The sequence below is a fragment of the Lytechinus variegatus genome, chromosome 1, assembly GCF_018143015.1.
Source record: "Lytechinus variegatus isolate NC3 chromosome 1, Lvar_3.0, whole genome shotgun sequence".
Lineage (NCBI taxonomy): Eukaryota > Metazoa > Echinodermata > Echinoidea > Temnopleuroida > Toxopneustidae > Lytechinus > Lytechinus variegatus.
In genome coordinates, this window is record NC_054740.1 from 18,212,743 (window position 1) to 18,230,621 (window position 17,879).

Sequence of the window (17,879 nt, forward strand, 5' to 3'; positions counted from 1 at the left end):
ACACCATAGAGATATATCCTGTTTTGACAAGGAATCGTGATTCTTCGAACCTTTACGTGATACTTTATACATCGGTGAGAAATGAAACATGTACCATAGTTGATTTAAAAAAAAAACTTACTGTTATTTAACAACAATGTTTCTACCGCAATTGCAAGGCCCGATCGAACGTGTGAAATGATACTTTCACTGAGCGCGCCGCTTAGCTATATTGTAATGTCCCATTCGTTAAGTTTGATGTTGTTGGTAAAGTAGAGTTGGGCCTTCTTATTCTTCTTCTCACACGTACCTTGCACAACCAACGTGTTTACGCTCCTCCTCCCCCCAACAATAAAAAAATGCAGCCCATTCTTTTTTGTTTTATTTTGAATGTATAATTACCTCTTTAATTTAGTTTGTCTTCTTTTTTATTATGTAAGGATAGATAATGATTGACAGTAGAGGCGCACGGCCAATATTGGAGACTGTCTCCAATGTGGGAGATTATCTCCTATATCGGAGACTTTTGTGAAGAATTTGGGTATCCAATTTCAGAGACAGTCTCCAGTTTTGGAGACCAATTTCCTTTGTTTACATTTGCGGCAAAAGGATTACCTTGGCGGCAAATAAAAATGTGATGAGCAGATTCCTCATGAAAAATTCCCCCTTTTCACCGTCTACTTTAAAAATTCACCGTCTACTTTTGTTTTGATAAGGATTTTTGTTGTCAATCACACACAGAACAAATGGGCTTCTGACCTCAGTGAGACAAAATTTTGGGTGGAAAAAATCATACTTTTGTTGGTGTTGTTTCTTTTGTCCTTTTGCAAAGCAAGTCTCCAATGTGGGAGATTGTCTCCCCTATTGGAGAGAGTCTCCCATATTGGCCGTGCGCCTCTACTGATTGATAAGTCAGATATTGCATATTAGGCCTATTTCATTACTCCTCAACTCTCTCTCTCTATAGTATAGGCTATATATATCTCACTTTCTCTACCTCCTCCCTCTCTCTCTCATCATTTTTTTTTGCTTTCTATACTGAGTCTTATTTTGATATATATAATGTCTTCTTTTCTTCTGTTTTGTTGTGATGATTCTTATAATGAAATGTTTAAGTCATGATGAAGGCACTTGTTCACTGCTACCACCCTGCCTGTGGGGAATCTACAGGTAGGACTATGGCATGCCAATGTTGTACAGGGCACACACTTTAAAAAATCATTTAAATATCACTTTTTTTGGCCATAACTACTAATTTCCATACATTTGCAATTTATTCTTCATAAGTAACTTGGGAATTATTTTTGTATTCACCAGAGCGCTCAAAAACTTGAATTTTGGGCATATTTTTGTGTACGCCCTCTACTGATGAAAAGTAATTCGGCAAGAAAATTTTCATTTTTTGATCTCTATTTTTAATTAAGAAAAAAATAATTTAAAGAATCAAATTTAGATAAGAGCTAAGTTGTAAGAATAATAGGTGTAATGGAAATTGTCAGTGCAAAAAACATCAAGTATTTGCCCCAAAGAAAAAGAGAAAATTAGCCAAACATTACCACCCTTATTTTGCCACACATGGAGATATAACTGAGAACAAGGTTATATCATAACCTTGTTAATTGAATGAGTGGATGAAGGTAATAATGCAGAGCCCTGTGGAAGACCAGTGATTTTTAAGAACATTCTAATTGTGCATATTGTTTAATTTGACATATCTTTTTTATAAAGCTGAACAGGCTACTCTGGATAAAGACTTGCAACAAATGAACAAAAATAATTCCATGACCGAGAAAAAAATTAGAAAGGAAATAAAAGGGGCTAGGGAGGGGTACAAAAATATGAATTATTTGATTAAAGTCACAATTTGTTTAGTCATTTTAATTACCCAGTAGGTGATATTTTTTGCTTACCCATGTTATGTGCATTCACAACTATGTAGGCCGAGATATTTTCAAAACTATGCCATGTTCTGCACCCTCAAATATTTTACTCATTGACATGTAACATTCATTGAATTCTAATTTCATCTTTCAAAGGAAATGGCTATCACCCACTACTTTGCTGTTCCAGCTTTGAGTGATGGCGCCCACCAAGCTGTGCTCAATAAAGTGATTGATATCGTGGGAAAGGAGGAAGATGTACAGCTTGAGACAGAAGCATGCTATAATATTGAAGTTCAAGGAGGTTAGTAAATATAGAGAAACCTCAAGGGAGAATACATGGTGGCAAAGGGAAATTCCCCCCCCCCTAAAAAAGGGGGGTGTCAACACAACACAATTTAACAGAAGAAGGAAATATATTGGCTGAGTGGAAACTGCACCAGTAATAATAATATACAGAGTCTATAAGAATTATTTGTACACTGTACATTAAAAACACTGAAAAATAAGTGGATGGACTATGAAAAAGGTCATAAATTTGTAACCTGGCTTTCATAAACTCTAATGAATAATATACCATATGAAAGAGATAACTATAGTATTTTTTATACATCTAGTTGCAAATTGTTATTGGTCACGCATGAATGATTATAATTCATTAAGTGTGATGATGCATATTTTCATATTTTTTGTGATCATTGAAGTGTAACTCATAATGCTTCAATGATCATGACTTATTTCTTATTGTTTCTGAGAGATGAGATGACATGTTTTCATTTCATATAGAATTCAGATCCATTTCACCCATTTATTTATTTTGACAGGAAATGAAATATTAAAATGGAATCTAATTACAACCCCGTACAAAATTCAACGGGGCAACTACACTCAGGCATCAATTAGTTTAAAATTGTTTTTTAAAAAATTGTTTAAAAATGGGTAAAAGTCAACTCATGTCCAGGGCAAAAATTAATACAAGGCTCCTCATAGTAGCCTCGCTACCATTCTCTCTTGTCCTTCTTTTGTTCTATATTTACGCTGTATTCCAAATTAACTTGTTTTCACTATTGATCAATTACTCCATCTGGTTTACTATGCTATTGTCCTTGTTTGTTTTTGTTTTTTTTTTTTTTTCATCCACCTTCTAATTTAATTGCTGCTTCGTTTTTGTCTCACCTGCGAAGCAGAGTGAGACTATAGGCGCCGCTTTTCCGACGGCGGCGGCGTCAACATCAAATCTTAACCTGAGGTTGAGTTTTTGAAATGACGTCATAACTTAGAAAGTATATGGACCTAGTTAATAAAACTTGGCCATAAGGTTAATCAACTATTACTGAACATCCTAGTAGAGTATCATGTCACATGACCAAGGTCAAAGGTCATTTAGGGTCAATGAACTTAGACCATGTTGGAGGAATCAACATCGAAATCTTAACCTGAGGTTAAGTTTTTAAAATGTCATCATAACTTAGAAAATATATGGACCTAGTTCATGAAACTTGGACATAAGGTTAATCAAGTATCACTGAACATCCTGCATGAGTTTCACGTCACATGACCAAGGTCAAAGGTCATTTAGGGTCAATGAACTTTGGCCGAATTGGGGATATCTGTTGAATTCCCATCATAACTTTGAAAGTTTATGGATCTGATTCATGAAACTTGGACATAATAGTAATCAAGCATCACTGAACATTTTGTGCAAGTTTCAGGTCTCATGATTAAGGTCAAAGGTCATTTAGGGTCAATGAACTTTGGCCGAATCGGGGGTATCTGTTGAATTACCATCATAACTTTGAAAGTTTATTGGTCTGATTCATGAAACTTGTACATAAGAGTAATCAAGTATCACTGAACATCCTGTGCGAGTTTCAGGTCACATGATCAAGGTCAAAGGTCATGTAAGGTCAATGAACTTTGGCCATGTTGGGGTTTTTTGTTGAAAAACCATCATATCTCTGTAAGTTTATTGGTCTAGTTCATAAAAAGTGGACATAAGAGTAACCATGTATCACTGAACATCTTGTGCGAGTTAGAGTAGTATTCAAAGTCAGCACTGCTGCTATATTGAACCGCATGATGCAGGTGAGACGGCCTGAGGCATTCCACTTGTTTTATCTTCTGCCCCTTTTCTCCTCACTCTTGTTATTCTGCCTATATTTTTCTCCTTATCCTTCGTCTCTTTCGTATATGACCTGGTAGTTTTTTTTGCATATATTTGTATGTCTCATCTATGAATTTGTATTTTTTGTTTTAGTTCTGTAATTTTTAATGTCATTTTGAACACATTTTGTCTTATAAGTTTCTCTTTGTGTACCATATTTGTTGTTTTATTGTATCATGTTGATATATGCCACACTTTGTTTATTCCTTATGATTTCAATCTTTTACATTGTAAAAACTTTTTGTAATTCGGCTCGGTGCTGTGATGAAAGTTTTTTATCAAAATAAACCATATTGAATTGAATAACTCTGGATTCCCTATAGTTTGGCCTTTGATATTTTTGTGCCTTTTTTATTTTTCCCGTTTATGCTGTAATATAGAAATTAGCCCTTTAAAAATGGGTCTTGTCCTATAGAATTGAAGGCCTGGGTGTCTTTCATCATCAACTGTATTTCCCTTTTTTTTAATCTATTGCAGAACTTACAACAGACGAGATAAAGAAGCTGCTGTTCATCATTGGTACTCCATTCCAGAATGATAAAATCACTACATTTTCTGTTTTGGGTGAAAAAAAGACAGGGGATGCTTTGCTCATTGAGATTGGTCCAAGGTGAGTCCTTTAGTCTTGAGTTTTTTTATAATTTTTTACCAGAACCTACGCCCATATGATTTTTTATGGACATTTATTGTTTTGAAGTACTATATAGTATTTTTTTCTTCTTTTTTGGAAGTAATATAGTATTTGTTAATGAATATGAATCACATACGCAGATGCCAAATTGTGGGATTTGAAATGGAATTACTTTTCATTTAAATCGTACTTTTCAAGTTGACCTGCTTGATAAAGCTTTTTTATCATGTATGAAAAATATATATCAGTATTGAATCATCAGTATTTTCTATGATATTTATAAAATAAATTTGAACGCAAATACAAAAGTCCTATTAAAAAAAGAATTAGCATCTCTAATATGGTGTGGATAATACAATATGATATAACTTCTGAAGGTTTCCATGGCGAAGAAGAATAGTGTAGTAGGTTTCATGGTACACCATGTATCTTTCTTGGGCAAGTGTTGGTCCTGAAAAGGACCACCCAATCTCAATTCAGTTCAGTATATTTTGCCATCAATGAAAACATCTTTCATAAAGTATATCACTTACCTTGAGAATTTTATTAAAAAATCAGGGAAAAAAGTATAATCAAAATCTCTAACAACTGCTCATTTTGTTATTCTTGTAATTGAAGGAAAGACTCATCCATCAACATTAAACTTGTAGTATCTGTATGCTTTCATTTTGCTTCTTTCTTAGGATGAATAACTTTATCGAATTGATTTGCTGTTTATTTTCAAAGGTTAAACTTCTCAACAGCCTGGTCAACCAATGCAGTTTCCATCTGTCAGTCGGCTGGTCTCACAAAGATCACCAGGATCGAGCGCTTCAGACGTTTCCTATTCACCTCCACCAATCCCTCCATCCTATTAGAATATGAGCAGGCTATCGTTGCTTCACTGCATGATCGAATGACAGAATGTCGCTACCTAGAACCCCTAGAGAGCTTTGAGATCCAAGTTAAACCTGAGGCTGTGTATGATGTGGATATCATGGGCCAAGGGAAAGAAGCTCTCAAGAAAGCTAATAAAGATCTTGGTAAAAATGAATAAAAATCAATTTATAATTCATGTGAGCATCTAGAGCAATGGCTGTTTTTCCCATTGCCATAGGGTGCAGGTCATCATGGATATAAAATTTAAAAAAGTGCAGTTGTCCCCAGTAATGTGCAATGTAAACTTCAGAGTGAGTAGATAAAATGATTAGATTTTTAAGGAAATCACTACCCCTATTCTTGTGATACTGTGGGAAAATATTCTTTAGATTTGAGAGTCTGTTACATCAGGGGGGGGTACGAAATAAACTTCATAGTGACAGGGATAAAAATCATTGTTAAATTTTATCATGTGTATTTTAAGTCAATTGAACCAGACAATATAAAATCATCTTGATAACTTTCTTTTCCTATTTCTGACTTTCCTTTTAACTAGGTCTTGCCTTTGATGACTGGGACTTGGATTATTACCATGACATGTTTACTAATAAGATCAAACGGAATCCAACTAGTGTGGAATGTTTTGATCTAGCTCAGTCAAACAGGTATGCTACTACTTGTGTAACTTCATGACATATTTATTTTATGTATTGATCTGAGAAGCTAAATTTGTGATCCTGGTAGTTTGTAATTTACTGAGGTTTATGGGGCCATCGAGAGTGCTAAAGAATGATTTAACCCATTTTTAGTTGGGGGGGGGGCCGATTATTGGTATTCAAAGTGCAATATTTAATTTACAATTTATTACTCATGCATAAATGTTTTAATGAAATATCCAGCAGAGAAAGGGAAAGTCTTATTGCCAATTTAGAGAATTAACAATGGTCAAGTAAGATTTTAATCAATTTCACACATAAATGCTAACATTAGAAAAATGAAGCATTGAGAGTGAATTTGTAATGTTGCCAATATGAAAAATGAAAGGTGATCAAATAAGGCTTCAAATTCATTGTCCCAATTTAGCAAAATATTTCTTACTCTTTTAAGGTCAAGAATAAAAAATTACCTTCCTCAATCCTGAATATAATGAAATCTGATATTTTTGGATGGATCTTGGCTAGTATCATGGAAACATAGTTGATATGAATGTTATGGGAAAGAAAAATGTTTTAAAATTCTTTTTAAATATTGGCAATATTAAAGTCATTATAATTGTTCTTAATCCATATATTTCTTTATGTTGTTTTGACAGTGAACACAGTCGTCATTGGTTCTTCAAAGGTCGTATGGTGGTAGATGGTGAGGAGAAGAAGGATTCATTGTTTGACCTTGTCATGAAGACACAAGAGAATAGCAATCCTAACAATGTTATCAAATTCTCTGACAATAGTAGGTAGGTACTTTATATTCTTTATCTTTTTAGTTGTTTTTGGAGTAGTTCTGAACATTCATGGTAACACCAACACATTAGAAGACAGTCTTTCTTTTGTGTGTAAAAGTGGTATTTGACTGGTATATTATGAAAAGAAAAAAACAGACAGCCTTAATCTTTGCATATTTTCATTGTGGATAGATTATAGCAGGGTTTACGGAATATCACCATGTGATAGTCTTGAAAAGCAAATATTGTTTGCAATATTTTGTGAGTAAATGTGAACTGTTTATTTCACCTAATGATTTTTTGTTAGCTGCTTGATCAGATATAGAGAATCAAATCAGTGATTATGAAGCAAAAGCACTACTCTCCCTTTCTCTAGTTTGAAGACGAAGAATGAAATTATGTGGTAAAAAAAATTTCATAAGTAAATAAAATAAACAGTAGGATAAAAGTATTTGAGCAATGATATTGGTGGCATAGGGTGAAAATAAGCACACAGTGGGGAAATCTTAAGAATTATAAAATTTATTGACTATGTGAACTATCTATCTGATAAGCAGAAAACCAATGAAAGAGAAATTGAGAGAATGTATGAAAATGTAATAAAAACAATTTAAAAGGATATAAGAAGAGGAGAGGGGTTGATTATGGGAATGTAGCCTAGTTGGAAGCTGGTTAAGCTTAGTGAGTAACATGTAATATTATTGTTTCTTTACTACACAGTGCTATTCAAGGCAAATCCATCAAAGCTCTTTATCCAATGCGTCCTGGTTGCTCAGCGACCCCAATGACTGACAAGCAACTAGTGCGACACATCATCTTCACTGCTGAGACTCATAATTTTCCTACAGGTACATGCCACCTTATCAGATATTGTAAACTTAGATCATCAATATCCATTGGATATTCTGTTAGATTTCTTTGTGTTTTTACAAACCTATTTCAAATAAATGAAACAAATTTCAGAATAAGTAATAGAATTAATTACACAATAAGATTTTGCAGTCACCAATAGTTCATTGTGATTTATGTTATTACTGAAAATGTATAGATTCATGATCTACTGTGCTTGACATGATGTACTTAAAGGGGGTTAAATAGCCATAAACCTTTACTGTTCATGATGCTCAGGCACTTGTCACCTTGCCCTAACTTAATGTTGTTATTTTGGGATCAAATTAGAAAGTTTGATTCCAGAAACTATTTTATGCCAGTGTTTGTTCCACCTTGGGGAAGAATAAGTTACTACATAATTTAGATTTGCAGCCTTGCTCTTGAAACATATATTTTACCAAAAAGTGCCAAAATTTATGACAAAACTGTGTTTTGGTTTACCAAATGACACTATTTCAGGGGCTTATAACACTTGATTGAGACTTGTCATTGACAACAAGTTTATCGAAACTGTAAGTAAAGTTCACATGGAGTATAATATGTCTCCTTTTTTTCCCTATCTAGGAGTTGCCCCTTTCAGCGGTGCTACGACTGGTACAGGAGGGCGTATCAGAGATGTCCAGTGTGCAGGAAAAGGATCTCATGTAGTTGCTGGGACAGCTGGGTATTGCTTTGGTAACCTGAATATACCAGGTATCATATCATGTCGCTTTATTGTATTATTTTTGTTAATTTTCAGATCATGAGTAGATTATTTAGAAAAATTAAGTCTCTTATACTAAGAAATATCTTAGAAACAATTGTCTGGAGGGTTCTTGTGATTAATGACTCTGTACTTTTCAACATCTTCTCAATGGAATGATTTATTTATCGGAATTTCAATGTTTTACCATTTCTTTAGTCTTTCATGAAATATAGTTTTGACAAACTGAAATTTCTGTGAGAATTAGACTGAAATTGGCATTTCAAGATGACCTTTGTTTAGGCGTTGCCTGCATATCCCCTGTCTAAGGTAATTTGAACAGAAGTTGTGTCTACTTGGCTTCAAATTTCACAGACTTCAATCAGTTTTTTATCCATGGAGAAACAAGATTAGAAAGGAAAGAAACAGAGGGATTTATTCTATAAAATGTCTCAGGATTTTATCAAGCTACTTTAAATGCTTCTTTGATTCTGGTAAATAGATTTTTATATATCTATTTCTGCCATTCAGGATATAATCTTCCTTGGGAGGATGCCTCCTTTGTGTATCCTAGCAACATGGCCCGCCCACTGGAGGTTGCCGTGGAAGCAAGTAACGGTGCCTCAGACTATGGAAACAAGTTTGGAGAACCGGTTCTAGCTGGTTTTGCCCGTTCCTTTGGGATGCTCGTACCAGGAGATGAAAGGAGAGAATGGGTCAAACCCATTATGTTCTCAGGGGGGTTAGGTTCTCTTGAGGAGGGACACATCAAGAAAGATTCTCCTCAACAGGGTAAGGAAAATGATTAGTATTCTGACTTCATTTCATTCATAGGAGATCAATTGAAATAGAATTACATTTCCTAGATGTATCAGATTTTATTTTGTCTATGATGAAATCTGTCTGTCCCTGTATATGAGCTCCACTGATATCATATCTTCATGTATGTGAGTTGAATTGCATGCATGTTATTTCTGATATTGTATTTTTGCATCTTATTTTATTTTTTTTTAAATATGCTACTATGACTGATCAGACTTTAACTGGGCTTTAATCAAGAATATTTCAAGAAAAAATGTTCTTTCTCATGGTTAACTTTGGATCAGTTGAATAAATACTAATGAAAATATGCATCATTTCATTACAAGTATTTTTGCATTTATTACTATAATATTACTTGTCATGTTAGCTCTGTCTGATTTAAAATTTGACTTATATTAAAAAAAAGTGAGTAGGACTTCAGGCTAAAATATTTAAACTCAGAGACTACTACAAACAGTTATTTGGATCTGTCATTACAGGAAAGATGATTTATTTGATCCCTCTCTTTCCATCACACCCCTAGAAATGAAAGTAGTAAAGCTTGGTGGTCCCATCTATCGCATCGGAGTGGGTGGAGGGGCGGCCTCTTCCATTCAGGTACAGGGGGATAATACAGAATCCTTGGACTTTGGTGCTGTACAGAGAGGAGATGCTGAAATGGAACAGAAGTTAAACCGGGTTGTAAGAGCTTGTATTGAGCTAGGAGAGAGGAATCCAATCAAGAGTATTCATGATCAGGGAGCAGGAGGCAATGGTAAGCTCGAGGGGAATGTTTCATGAAGAGCCTTGGTAGTTTACTGACCAATTTGCACTCGGCCAATCAGATGCTATGATTTTCAGTAGCTTATAACACTTTATCAGACAAATATCTTAATGAAATGCATCCTTGATTTCTATATTATATTTTTTCCATGGTGTTAATGAAAATTATCTTTTTCATAGTTTAGGACAGTTTTAAAGAAGCAGCAAAATTCAAAGCTTTTATTAGATAAATATATGATGAATGATTATAATCAAACGATTACTCGCTCAAAAATATGCCACAACTTGCACCTTCCATCATGCCAATTTAGACAGATCCTTCCCTTAAAATGTGATTGTCTCTTGTCAAATAAGTTGTATCAAATTTTTCCCTTTGCTATATGAATTTTGTACCCTGGTAGGCCCACCATTTTCATTCCCTCACTGCTTATAGTAAATCATGAAATTGTTTTTCAGGTAATGTCTTGAAAGAGATTTGTGAGCCAGCAGGAGCAGTGATTCGTACCAAAGCCTTCCAGCTAGGAGACCCCACCCTAACAACCCTAGAGATATGGGGAGCTGAATACCAAGAGAGTAATGCTATACTGGTAGATGAGAACGATGAGGAGTTGCTTAGTGATATATGTAGGAGGGAGAGATGCCCAGTGTGCTTTGTAGGAGAGATCACAGGAGATGGAAAGGTAGTGATTTTTATTACTGCAAGAGGTGCATTTCATGAAGCATCTTGCCAAGAGGTGTTAAGTAACAAAGCTGGAGTAGAAATTATATCTTGATTTCATTTCTTAAACTTACATGCATATCCAAGTCCACCTCACAGTCACGCACACACCCCCACAGACACCTCCATGCACCCAAATCCACACCCATAATTCCATTGTTAAGCATAGAAAAAACTTTTTTTTTTTTTCGGGGGGGGGGGGTTCATTGATTTAAGATGAAAAATAAATAATCCCACATATGTATTTGAGTGGTGGTGTATGGGTGTGAGAGTGTCTAAATAAATTTAGATCAACAATTAAATTTAATTTCTCAATGTTTAAATATGAAAATGCTAAACATACATGTGCTAATTAGAAAAGCGTGGGAGCCATGTTTGCCAGTGAGCAGGAAAAATCTGCACCGCGCGATTAGGACTCCTTTTTTTTTTATTTTCAAATGTTGGCAGGCCTGTTTTAATGAAAGATTAGAACATTTTCATTCCCTTTTATGATGAAGTGAGCTCACTCTCATACATTGTCTGTTTTTAATGCTTAAAGATTTGTTTAGAGGAAGAGAAACATGAGATGATGAATGGAGGAGGTGATGCTGATCATTCTCCAACCAAGAAGAGCAGAACGGTGACCTACCCAGTTGACCTTGACCTGGAATGGGTCCTTGGCAAGATGCCAAGAAAGGTATTCCATATATCTCTTATTCCAAAGTAATACCTTGGTAAAACTTCTGCTGTTATTGTGCAGATTATGCTGTGAAGTTTGAATTCAAATGTTTCTCAAAGTAATTTACTTTTACATAAAAAAATAGGTGTATGTGATGTGCCTTTTGAGTTACTGTAAAATAAACAAAAATGGTTTCTGAATAATGTACTCAAGAGTAATCTGAATGAAATATGTTATGTGATCTTTCTAAACCTTGTCAAATCTTTTCTCTTGGTAGGTGTTCAATCTTAACAGAACAACCAAAACTCTGTTACCCCTAGACCTTCCTGATGGACTTACTGTCATTGATGCTCTTGACCGTGTTCTTAGATTGCCATCGGTAGCAAGCAAGAGATATCTCACAAATAAGGTACGTTGATGAAATAAATAGGATTGAAATTAAGCTTTGAGAATTTCATGAATATATGCCGTCAATCAATTATTATATTATATAATCTGAATATTCTGTACCAGTTTTATTTTCACAAGTTTGCAGCAAATAATTGCAAACAATACACTTCCTTACATACACATGCATTACTCTTATAAATTGTCCCTTCTTGAAGCAATCTCTCAAAATATTATTATGAAAAAAAGTTAACTTATGCAGTATACCAATATTCAATTCAATTCAAGTTTATTCAACCATAAAAATGTGTATATACAAATCATACATAGTTATGCAAACAAAATATGGCTAGGACCATAAAAAAGCAAACTGCTTGTAGATAATGGCCCCCAAAACAATATCATTGACATAATTTACAATCAAAAACAGAAAACTAAGAAAACACAAATTTTATCAGCAAATATATAAATGTATAAACATACACACATACACGCAGCAACACACACACGCACACACACACACACAAACCCTGGTGATTTTATAGATTTTCCATTAAGTAGGCCCTACACATTTTTTTGAAACAGGATACAGTTGAACAATCTTTTAGTGAAGTTGGGAGTTGATTCCATTTTTTTATACCGACTAAAGTTAGTGAATTTAAAGAAGAAGAAAGTCTCACTTTCGGAACATGGAAATTATCTTTTTGTCTAGTAGCATAAGAATGAACATTTAAATTGAGTGAAAACATATTGCAATACTTCAATGGAAAAATATGATTTTTAACTGAGTACATAAAGATTAGAGTATTTAAAGTAATTAGTTCATGGAGAGGTAAAATATTCATCTTTTTGAAAAGGGGTATACTAGCACTTTGCATATGGGACTTAGTAATTAACCAGATTGATTTTTTCTGTAGGATATATGGCTTTAGAAGGCGTGATTTGTATGTATTACCCCAAATACAATTACAATAATTCAGATGTGGCAAGATAAGGCTACTATAAAGGATATTTAAAATATCAGAAGGTAATATGAATTTCAATTTATATAAGATACCAACATATTTAGATAAAGATTTACAAATTTCTGATATGTGTATACTCCAATCCATGAGCTCATTAAAAGTAACTCCAAGAAACTTTATATTCTTTAATTTAGAAATTACAAGATTATCAATTATAATATGTGGTAGGTCATGGGGCACTCTCTTGTTCCTTGATCTAAATATAATATAGTTTGTTTTGGCTATATTCAGAGATAATTTATTTGCTTTGAACCATGTAGAGACTTTTGCTATTTCCCTGTTTACCGACAAGACAAGTGTTTTAATGTTACTGCTACTCATGAGTGCACAAGTATCGTCGGCAAACAGGGAAAACTTGAGAAGAGAAGAAGATTTGATAATATCATTGACATATATAAGGAACAAGAGAGGGCCCAAGACAGATCCTTGAGGGACACCACAGTTGAGATGCTGTATTGAGGATCTGACACCATTGACCATCACATATTGACTTCTGATAGATAGATAATCTTCAATATAACAATCTGTGCAAATGGAGGAACATTTTTTTTGTGGGGGTACTATAATTTGTTTTCTTTCATGGAAGTTGTGCAAATGAATATTATGTACCATCTCACTTTAAAACCTTGTATCTTGTTCCTTCTAGGTTGACCGATCAGTGACAGGTCTTATTGCCCAGCAGCAGTGCGTAGGTCCTCTCCATACCCCACTGGCTGATGTCGCAGTGACTGCTCTATCTCACTTTGAAACCATTGGATCGGCCACTGCCATAGGAGAGCAACCCATCAAGGGATTAGTAAATGCTGCCTCAGGGGCTCGTATGGCTGTAGCTGAATCCTTGACTAATCTCGTCTTTGCAAGGGTTTCTGCACTCAAGGTGAGAACATTTTCTTAGATCTGAATGAAATCTTGATGTGTGCACTGAAAGGGAGATACTATATCCTGTATACAATAGCTTCTTGAATAGCATAAATGTATTTGCTTGATGGTCATATTTCTGGAAATACATGTTGGTAGAAGGATGCTTTACAAATATAGATGAATTTTACATTATGAAATAAATTTATGAATAATACATACAACATGACATTGAAAGAAATGAGAAATGCTGAATTTTAAACATTGCTGAATTTGTAAAGATTATGAAAACTTTTACTATCATATGTAGCATTATCCAAATGTATCTATATTTGCTTTTATCTAGGATGTGAAATGCAGTGGTAACTGGATGTGGCCAGCCAAACTCCCAGGTGAAGGGGCTGCCCTATACGATGCTTGTCAAGCCATGGGATCTCTCATGTCTGAACTAGGGATAGCTGTAGATGGAGGCAAAGATTCACTCAGTATGGCTGCAAGGGTGGAGGGAAAAACTGTCAAAGCACCAGGTAGTTTAATGTAATCTGCTATTTTGATTTCTTTGTGTGACATTTTATCAAATAATAAATGTTTTTATTTCTTTGAAACTCATAACCATGTAATTGGAAGCAATTAAACATCTTGTATGTACCCTTCTCAATGTAACCATCTACGTTTCTTGCTCTTAAGTTTCCCAGTTTGATTTGAATCAGAATTCTGCGTGTTACTACTCTCATTCTCCTCTCTTCTGTCCTCATCTTCCCCTACTCTATATTGTATCTCTTTTTGTCTCACCTGCGAAGCAAAGTGAGACTATAGGCGCCGCTTTTCCGACGGCGGCGGCGACGGCGGCGGCGGCGGCGACGGCGGCGGCGGCGTCAACATCAAATCTTAACCTGAGGTTAAGTTTTTGAAATGACATCATAACTTAGAAAGTATATGGACCTAGTTCATGAAACTTGGCCATAAGGTTAATCAAGTATTACTGAACATCCTATTAGAGTTTCATGTCACATGACCAAGGTCAAAGGTCATTTAGGGTCAATGAACTTAGACCATGTTGGAGGAATCAACATCGAAATCTTAACCTGTGGTTAAGTTTTTGAAATGTCATCATAACTTAGAAAATATATGGACCTAGTTCATGAAACTTGGACATAAGGTTAATCAAGTATCACTGAACATCCTGCATGAGTTTCACGTCACATGACCAAGGTCAAAGGTCATTTAGGGTCAATGAACTTTGGCCGAATTGGAGATATCTGTTGAATTCCCATCATAACTTTGAAAATTTATGGATCTGATTCATGAAACTTGGACATAATAGTAATCAAGCATCACTGAAAATTTTGTGCAAGTTTCAGGTCTCATGATTAAGGTCAAAGGTCATTAGGGTCAATGAACTTTGGCCGAATCGGGGGTATCTGTTGAATTATCATCATAACTTTGGAAGTTTATTGGGCTAGTTCATTAAACTTGGACATTAGAGTAATCAAGTATCACTGAACATCCTGTGCACATTTCAGGTCACATGACCAAGGTCAAAGGTCAATGAACTTTGGCCGAATTGGGTGTATCTGTTGAATTACCATCATAACTTTGAAAGTTTATGGATCTGATTCATGAAACTTGTACATAAGAGTAATCAAGTATCACTGAATATCCTGTTTGAGTTTCACGTCACATGATCATGGTCAAAGGTCATGTAAGGTCAATGAACTTTGGCCATGTTGGGGTTTTTTGGTGAATAACCATCATATCTCTGTAAGTTTATTGGTCTAGTTCATAAAAAGTGGACATAAGAGTAACCATGTATCACTGAACATCTTGTGCGAGTTAGAGTAGTATTCAAAGTCAGCACTGCTGCTATATTGAACCGCGTGATGCAGGTGAGACGGCCAGAGGCATTCCACTTGTTCCCATTTTCTCTACACTCATGTCACCCTTTCCTTAATCTGCCAAGTGACCCAAAGTGTTTGCCTTTTTATTTGTAAACAATGTATTTATAATGTTTGATTGCTATATCATGTTATCATCTTATTTTGTAAATCCAATGCAATTCAGCCTAAATGGCTGTGATATGTGGATATTCTAATAAAACCACCTATATGTTGATATGTTGATAGTAATGGCACTTACATAGCAATAATATCTGTAAAATTCATGTTGCAAGCATACCTCATGCAATACCACTGACCATACACTGGAGAATCATTTTTTTCAAGTTCTACATTATTTAATGTTTACATGTTTTGATTCTATGTTTAAATTATTAGTCATGATTTCATTTATGTGATAAGTTATGAATTCATGTTAATGTTATTAGTTATGATTTGCATTGTTCCTATTTTGATTTTCTTCATGATTATATGAGTACATATATTTAATTTTCTTTGTATAACTTGATATTATCCAGGTGCTCTAGTGATCTCAACCTATGTTGGATGTCCAGATATCACTGCTACTGTTACACCAGATCTAAAATGCCCTAGTGGTCAAGGTAAGGTCAAACATGGTCAACTTCATAAATTAATCAACCTTTTGTAAGTGTGACCCCCTGTTTTCTACATCCTTACTTCACTTTGTGAACTCCTCAAGCTGTGATATTTCAAGAGCTTGTAAATATTCATGTGAATTTGTTTAAAAGAAACAGAGACAAATCATTTCAGTAAGGTCTAGCTTATCGGGCAGTTTTGATGTAAACCCCTCAAAAAAAGTTCCGCAACTCAAGTTTGAGTGCTAATAAATTTCTTAGTGTGCCATCATCATATGTAAAAGTGGCATCTTTGGAAAGTATGATTATTCCTCTTTACGATCATGTGTCATTTGTAATGTTAGTGTTATCAAGAAATACACTGACATGATAAATATGCAGCAATGTAAAAAATGAAATGTTGCAAAATTCGTTGCCATGTCATGTTTGAGTTCTGCAACTCAAACTGCAAGTTGGAATGCTTATAAATTTCTTAATGTGCCATCATCATGTGTAAAAGTGATATCTTTAGAAAGCATGATTATTCTTCTTTACAATCATGTGTCATTTGTAATGCTAGTGTTATCATGAAATACACAGACATGATAATACGCAGCAATGTTAGACATGAAATGTTACAAAATGTGTCGTTTGCAATAGCGAATTTCCAATTGTTTCGAGGATGAACCGAGTGCATTCACTGTCACCTGCATGGTGGAAATTCTATAGAAATGGAGACTCTTGTTGGAAATCAATACATTTTGCAACATTTCACTTCTGACTTTTCTCGATGTTCAGGGTGATTGCATATTCCATGATTACAAAATCACAGCAAATGGCATGTCATTGTAAAGAAGAATAATTCAGCTTTCCAATGATACTAGTTTCATCTTTCATACTTCATTAACCAGAAAGATATCATCCCCCAAAACTGAGTTGCAAAACTTTTTTTGAGGGGTTTATATATTTTACAAATCGCCTAAATCATGTTTACCTTATTTCTTCTTTATTTACCCCTTCTTTTTATATAAGCCTGTAAATTTCTCCTCTTCATATACCATAATAATTTTCTTTCTTTAATGGATATATTGTAAGTGTATTTGAATTATTGACAGTCACATACTTGATTTTCGGACATTGACAGTATCTGTAATACCTTCAACCTTTAGCTCAGGCCTGTCATTTTATTCACATTCCTATATTCAGTAAGTTACAAGAAAAACCCTTATGTGATATTTTCACATGTTCTAGTACTGTTTTGAATATAGGGTTCATCTAAGGACATTCACATGATCCCATGCAATATGCAGTACATTAAAGTTTTCCATGAAATCAAGGTATTCATATACATTTTCCTTTATACCCAGGTACCCTGTTGTATGTAGACCTCAGTGGTGGTCATAGAAGACTTGGTGGTTCTGCATTAGCTCAATGTTATAATCAGATAGGTGACAATGTTCCTGATGTCAATGATGCTTCCTTACTGGCTGCAGCATTCAATGTCACACAAGAATTGATTACAGGTAAATAATTATTACCTATACAAGGCATTTTAGGAGATACATTAATGTCATATTTCGCTCGCTACTTTCTATCCGAGACCAACAGGGTAAACATTTGCCATGTTCCCCTCTCCGGGCTTTGCCCATAGGA

At 34.7% G+C, this 17,879-nt stretch overlaps 1 protein-coding gene across 1 annotated transcript in view; it reads left to right on the forward strand.

The window, feature by feature from the left end:
• The window catches only part of LOC121408028 (phosphoribosylformylglycinamidine synthase-like), a 27,351-nt gene continuing 9,472 nt past the window's right edge, over window positions 1-17,879 (forward strand). The window contains exons 1-17 of the mRNA XM_041599336.1: window positions 1-74; window positions 2,016-2,163; window positions 4,501-4,633; window positions 5,381-5,676; window positions 6,069-6,177; window positions 6,825-6,965; window positions 7,674-7,801; window positions 8,409-8,537; window positions 9,058-9,318; window positions 9,872-10,102; window positions 10,567-10,790; window positions 11,367-11,504; window positions 11,764-11,895; window positions 13,545-13,775; window positions 14,103-14,283; window positions 16,170-16,253; window positions 17,594-17,749. Coding sequence (XP_041455270.1) covers window positions 2,019-2,163; window positions 4,501-4,633; window positions 5,381-5,676; window positions 6,069-6,177; window positions 6,825-6,965; window positions 7,674-7,801; window positions 8,409-8,537; window positions 9,058-9,318; window positions 9,872-10,102; window positions 10,567-10,790; window positions 11,367-11,504; window positions 11,764-11,895; window positions 13,545-13,775; window positions 14,103-14,283; window positions 16,170-16,253; window positions 17,594-17,749 — 2,719 coding nt within the window. The 5' untranslated portion in view covers window positions 1-74; window positions 2,016-2,018. The remainder of the gene's footprint in view (window positions 75-2,015; window positions 2,164-4,500; window positions 4,634-5,380; window positions 5,677-6,068; window positions 6,178-6,824; window positions 6,966-7,673; window positions 7,802-8,408; window positions 8,538-9,057; window positions 9,319-9,871; window positions 10,103-10,566; window positions 10,791-11,366; window positions 11,505-11,763; window positions 11,896-13,544; window positions 13,776-14,102; window positions 14,284-16,169; window positions 16,254-17,593; window positions 17,750-17,879) is intronic.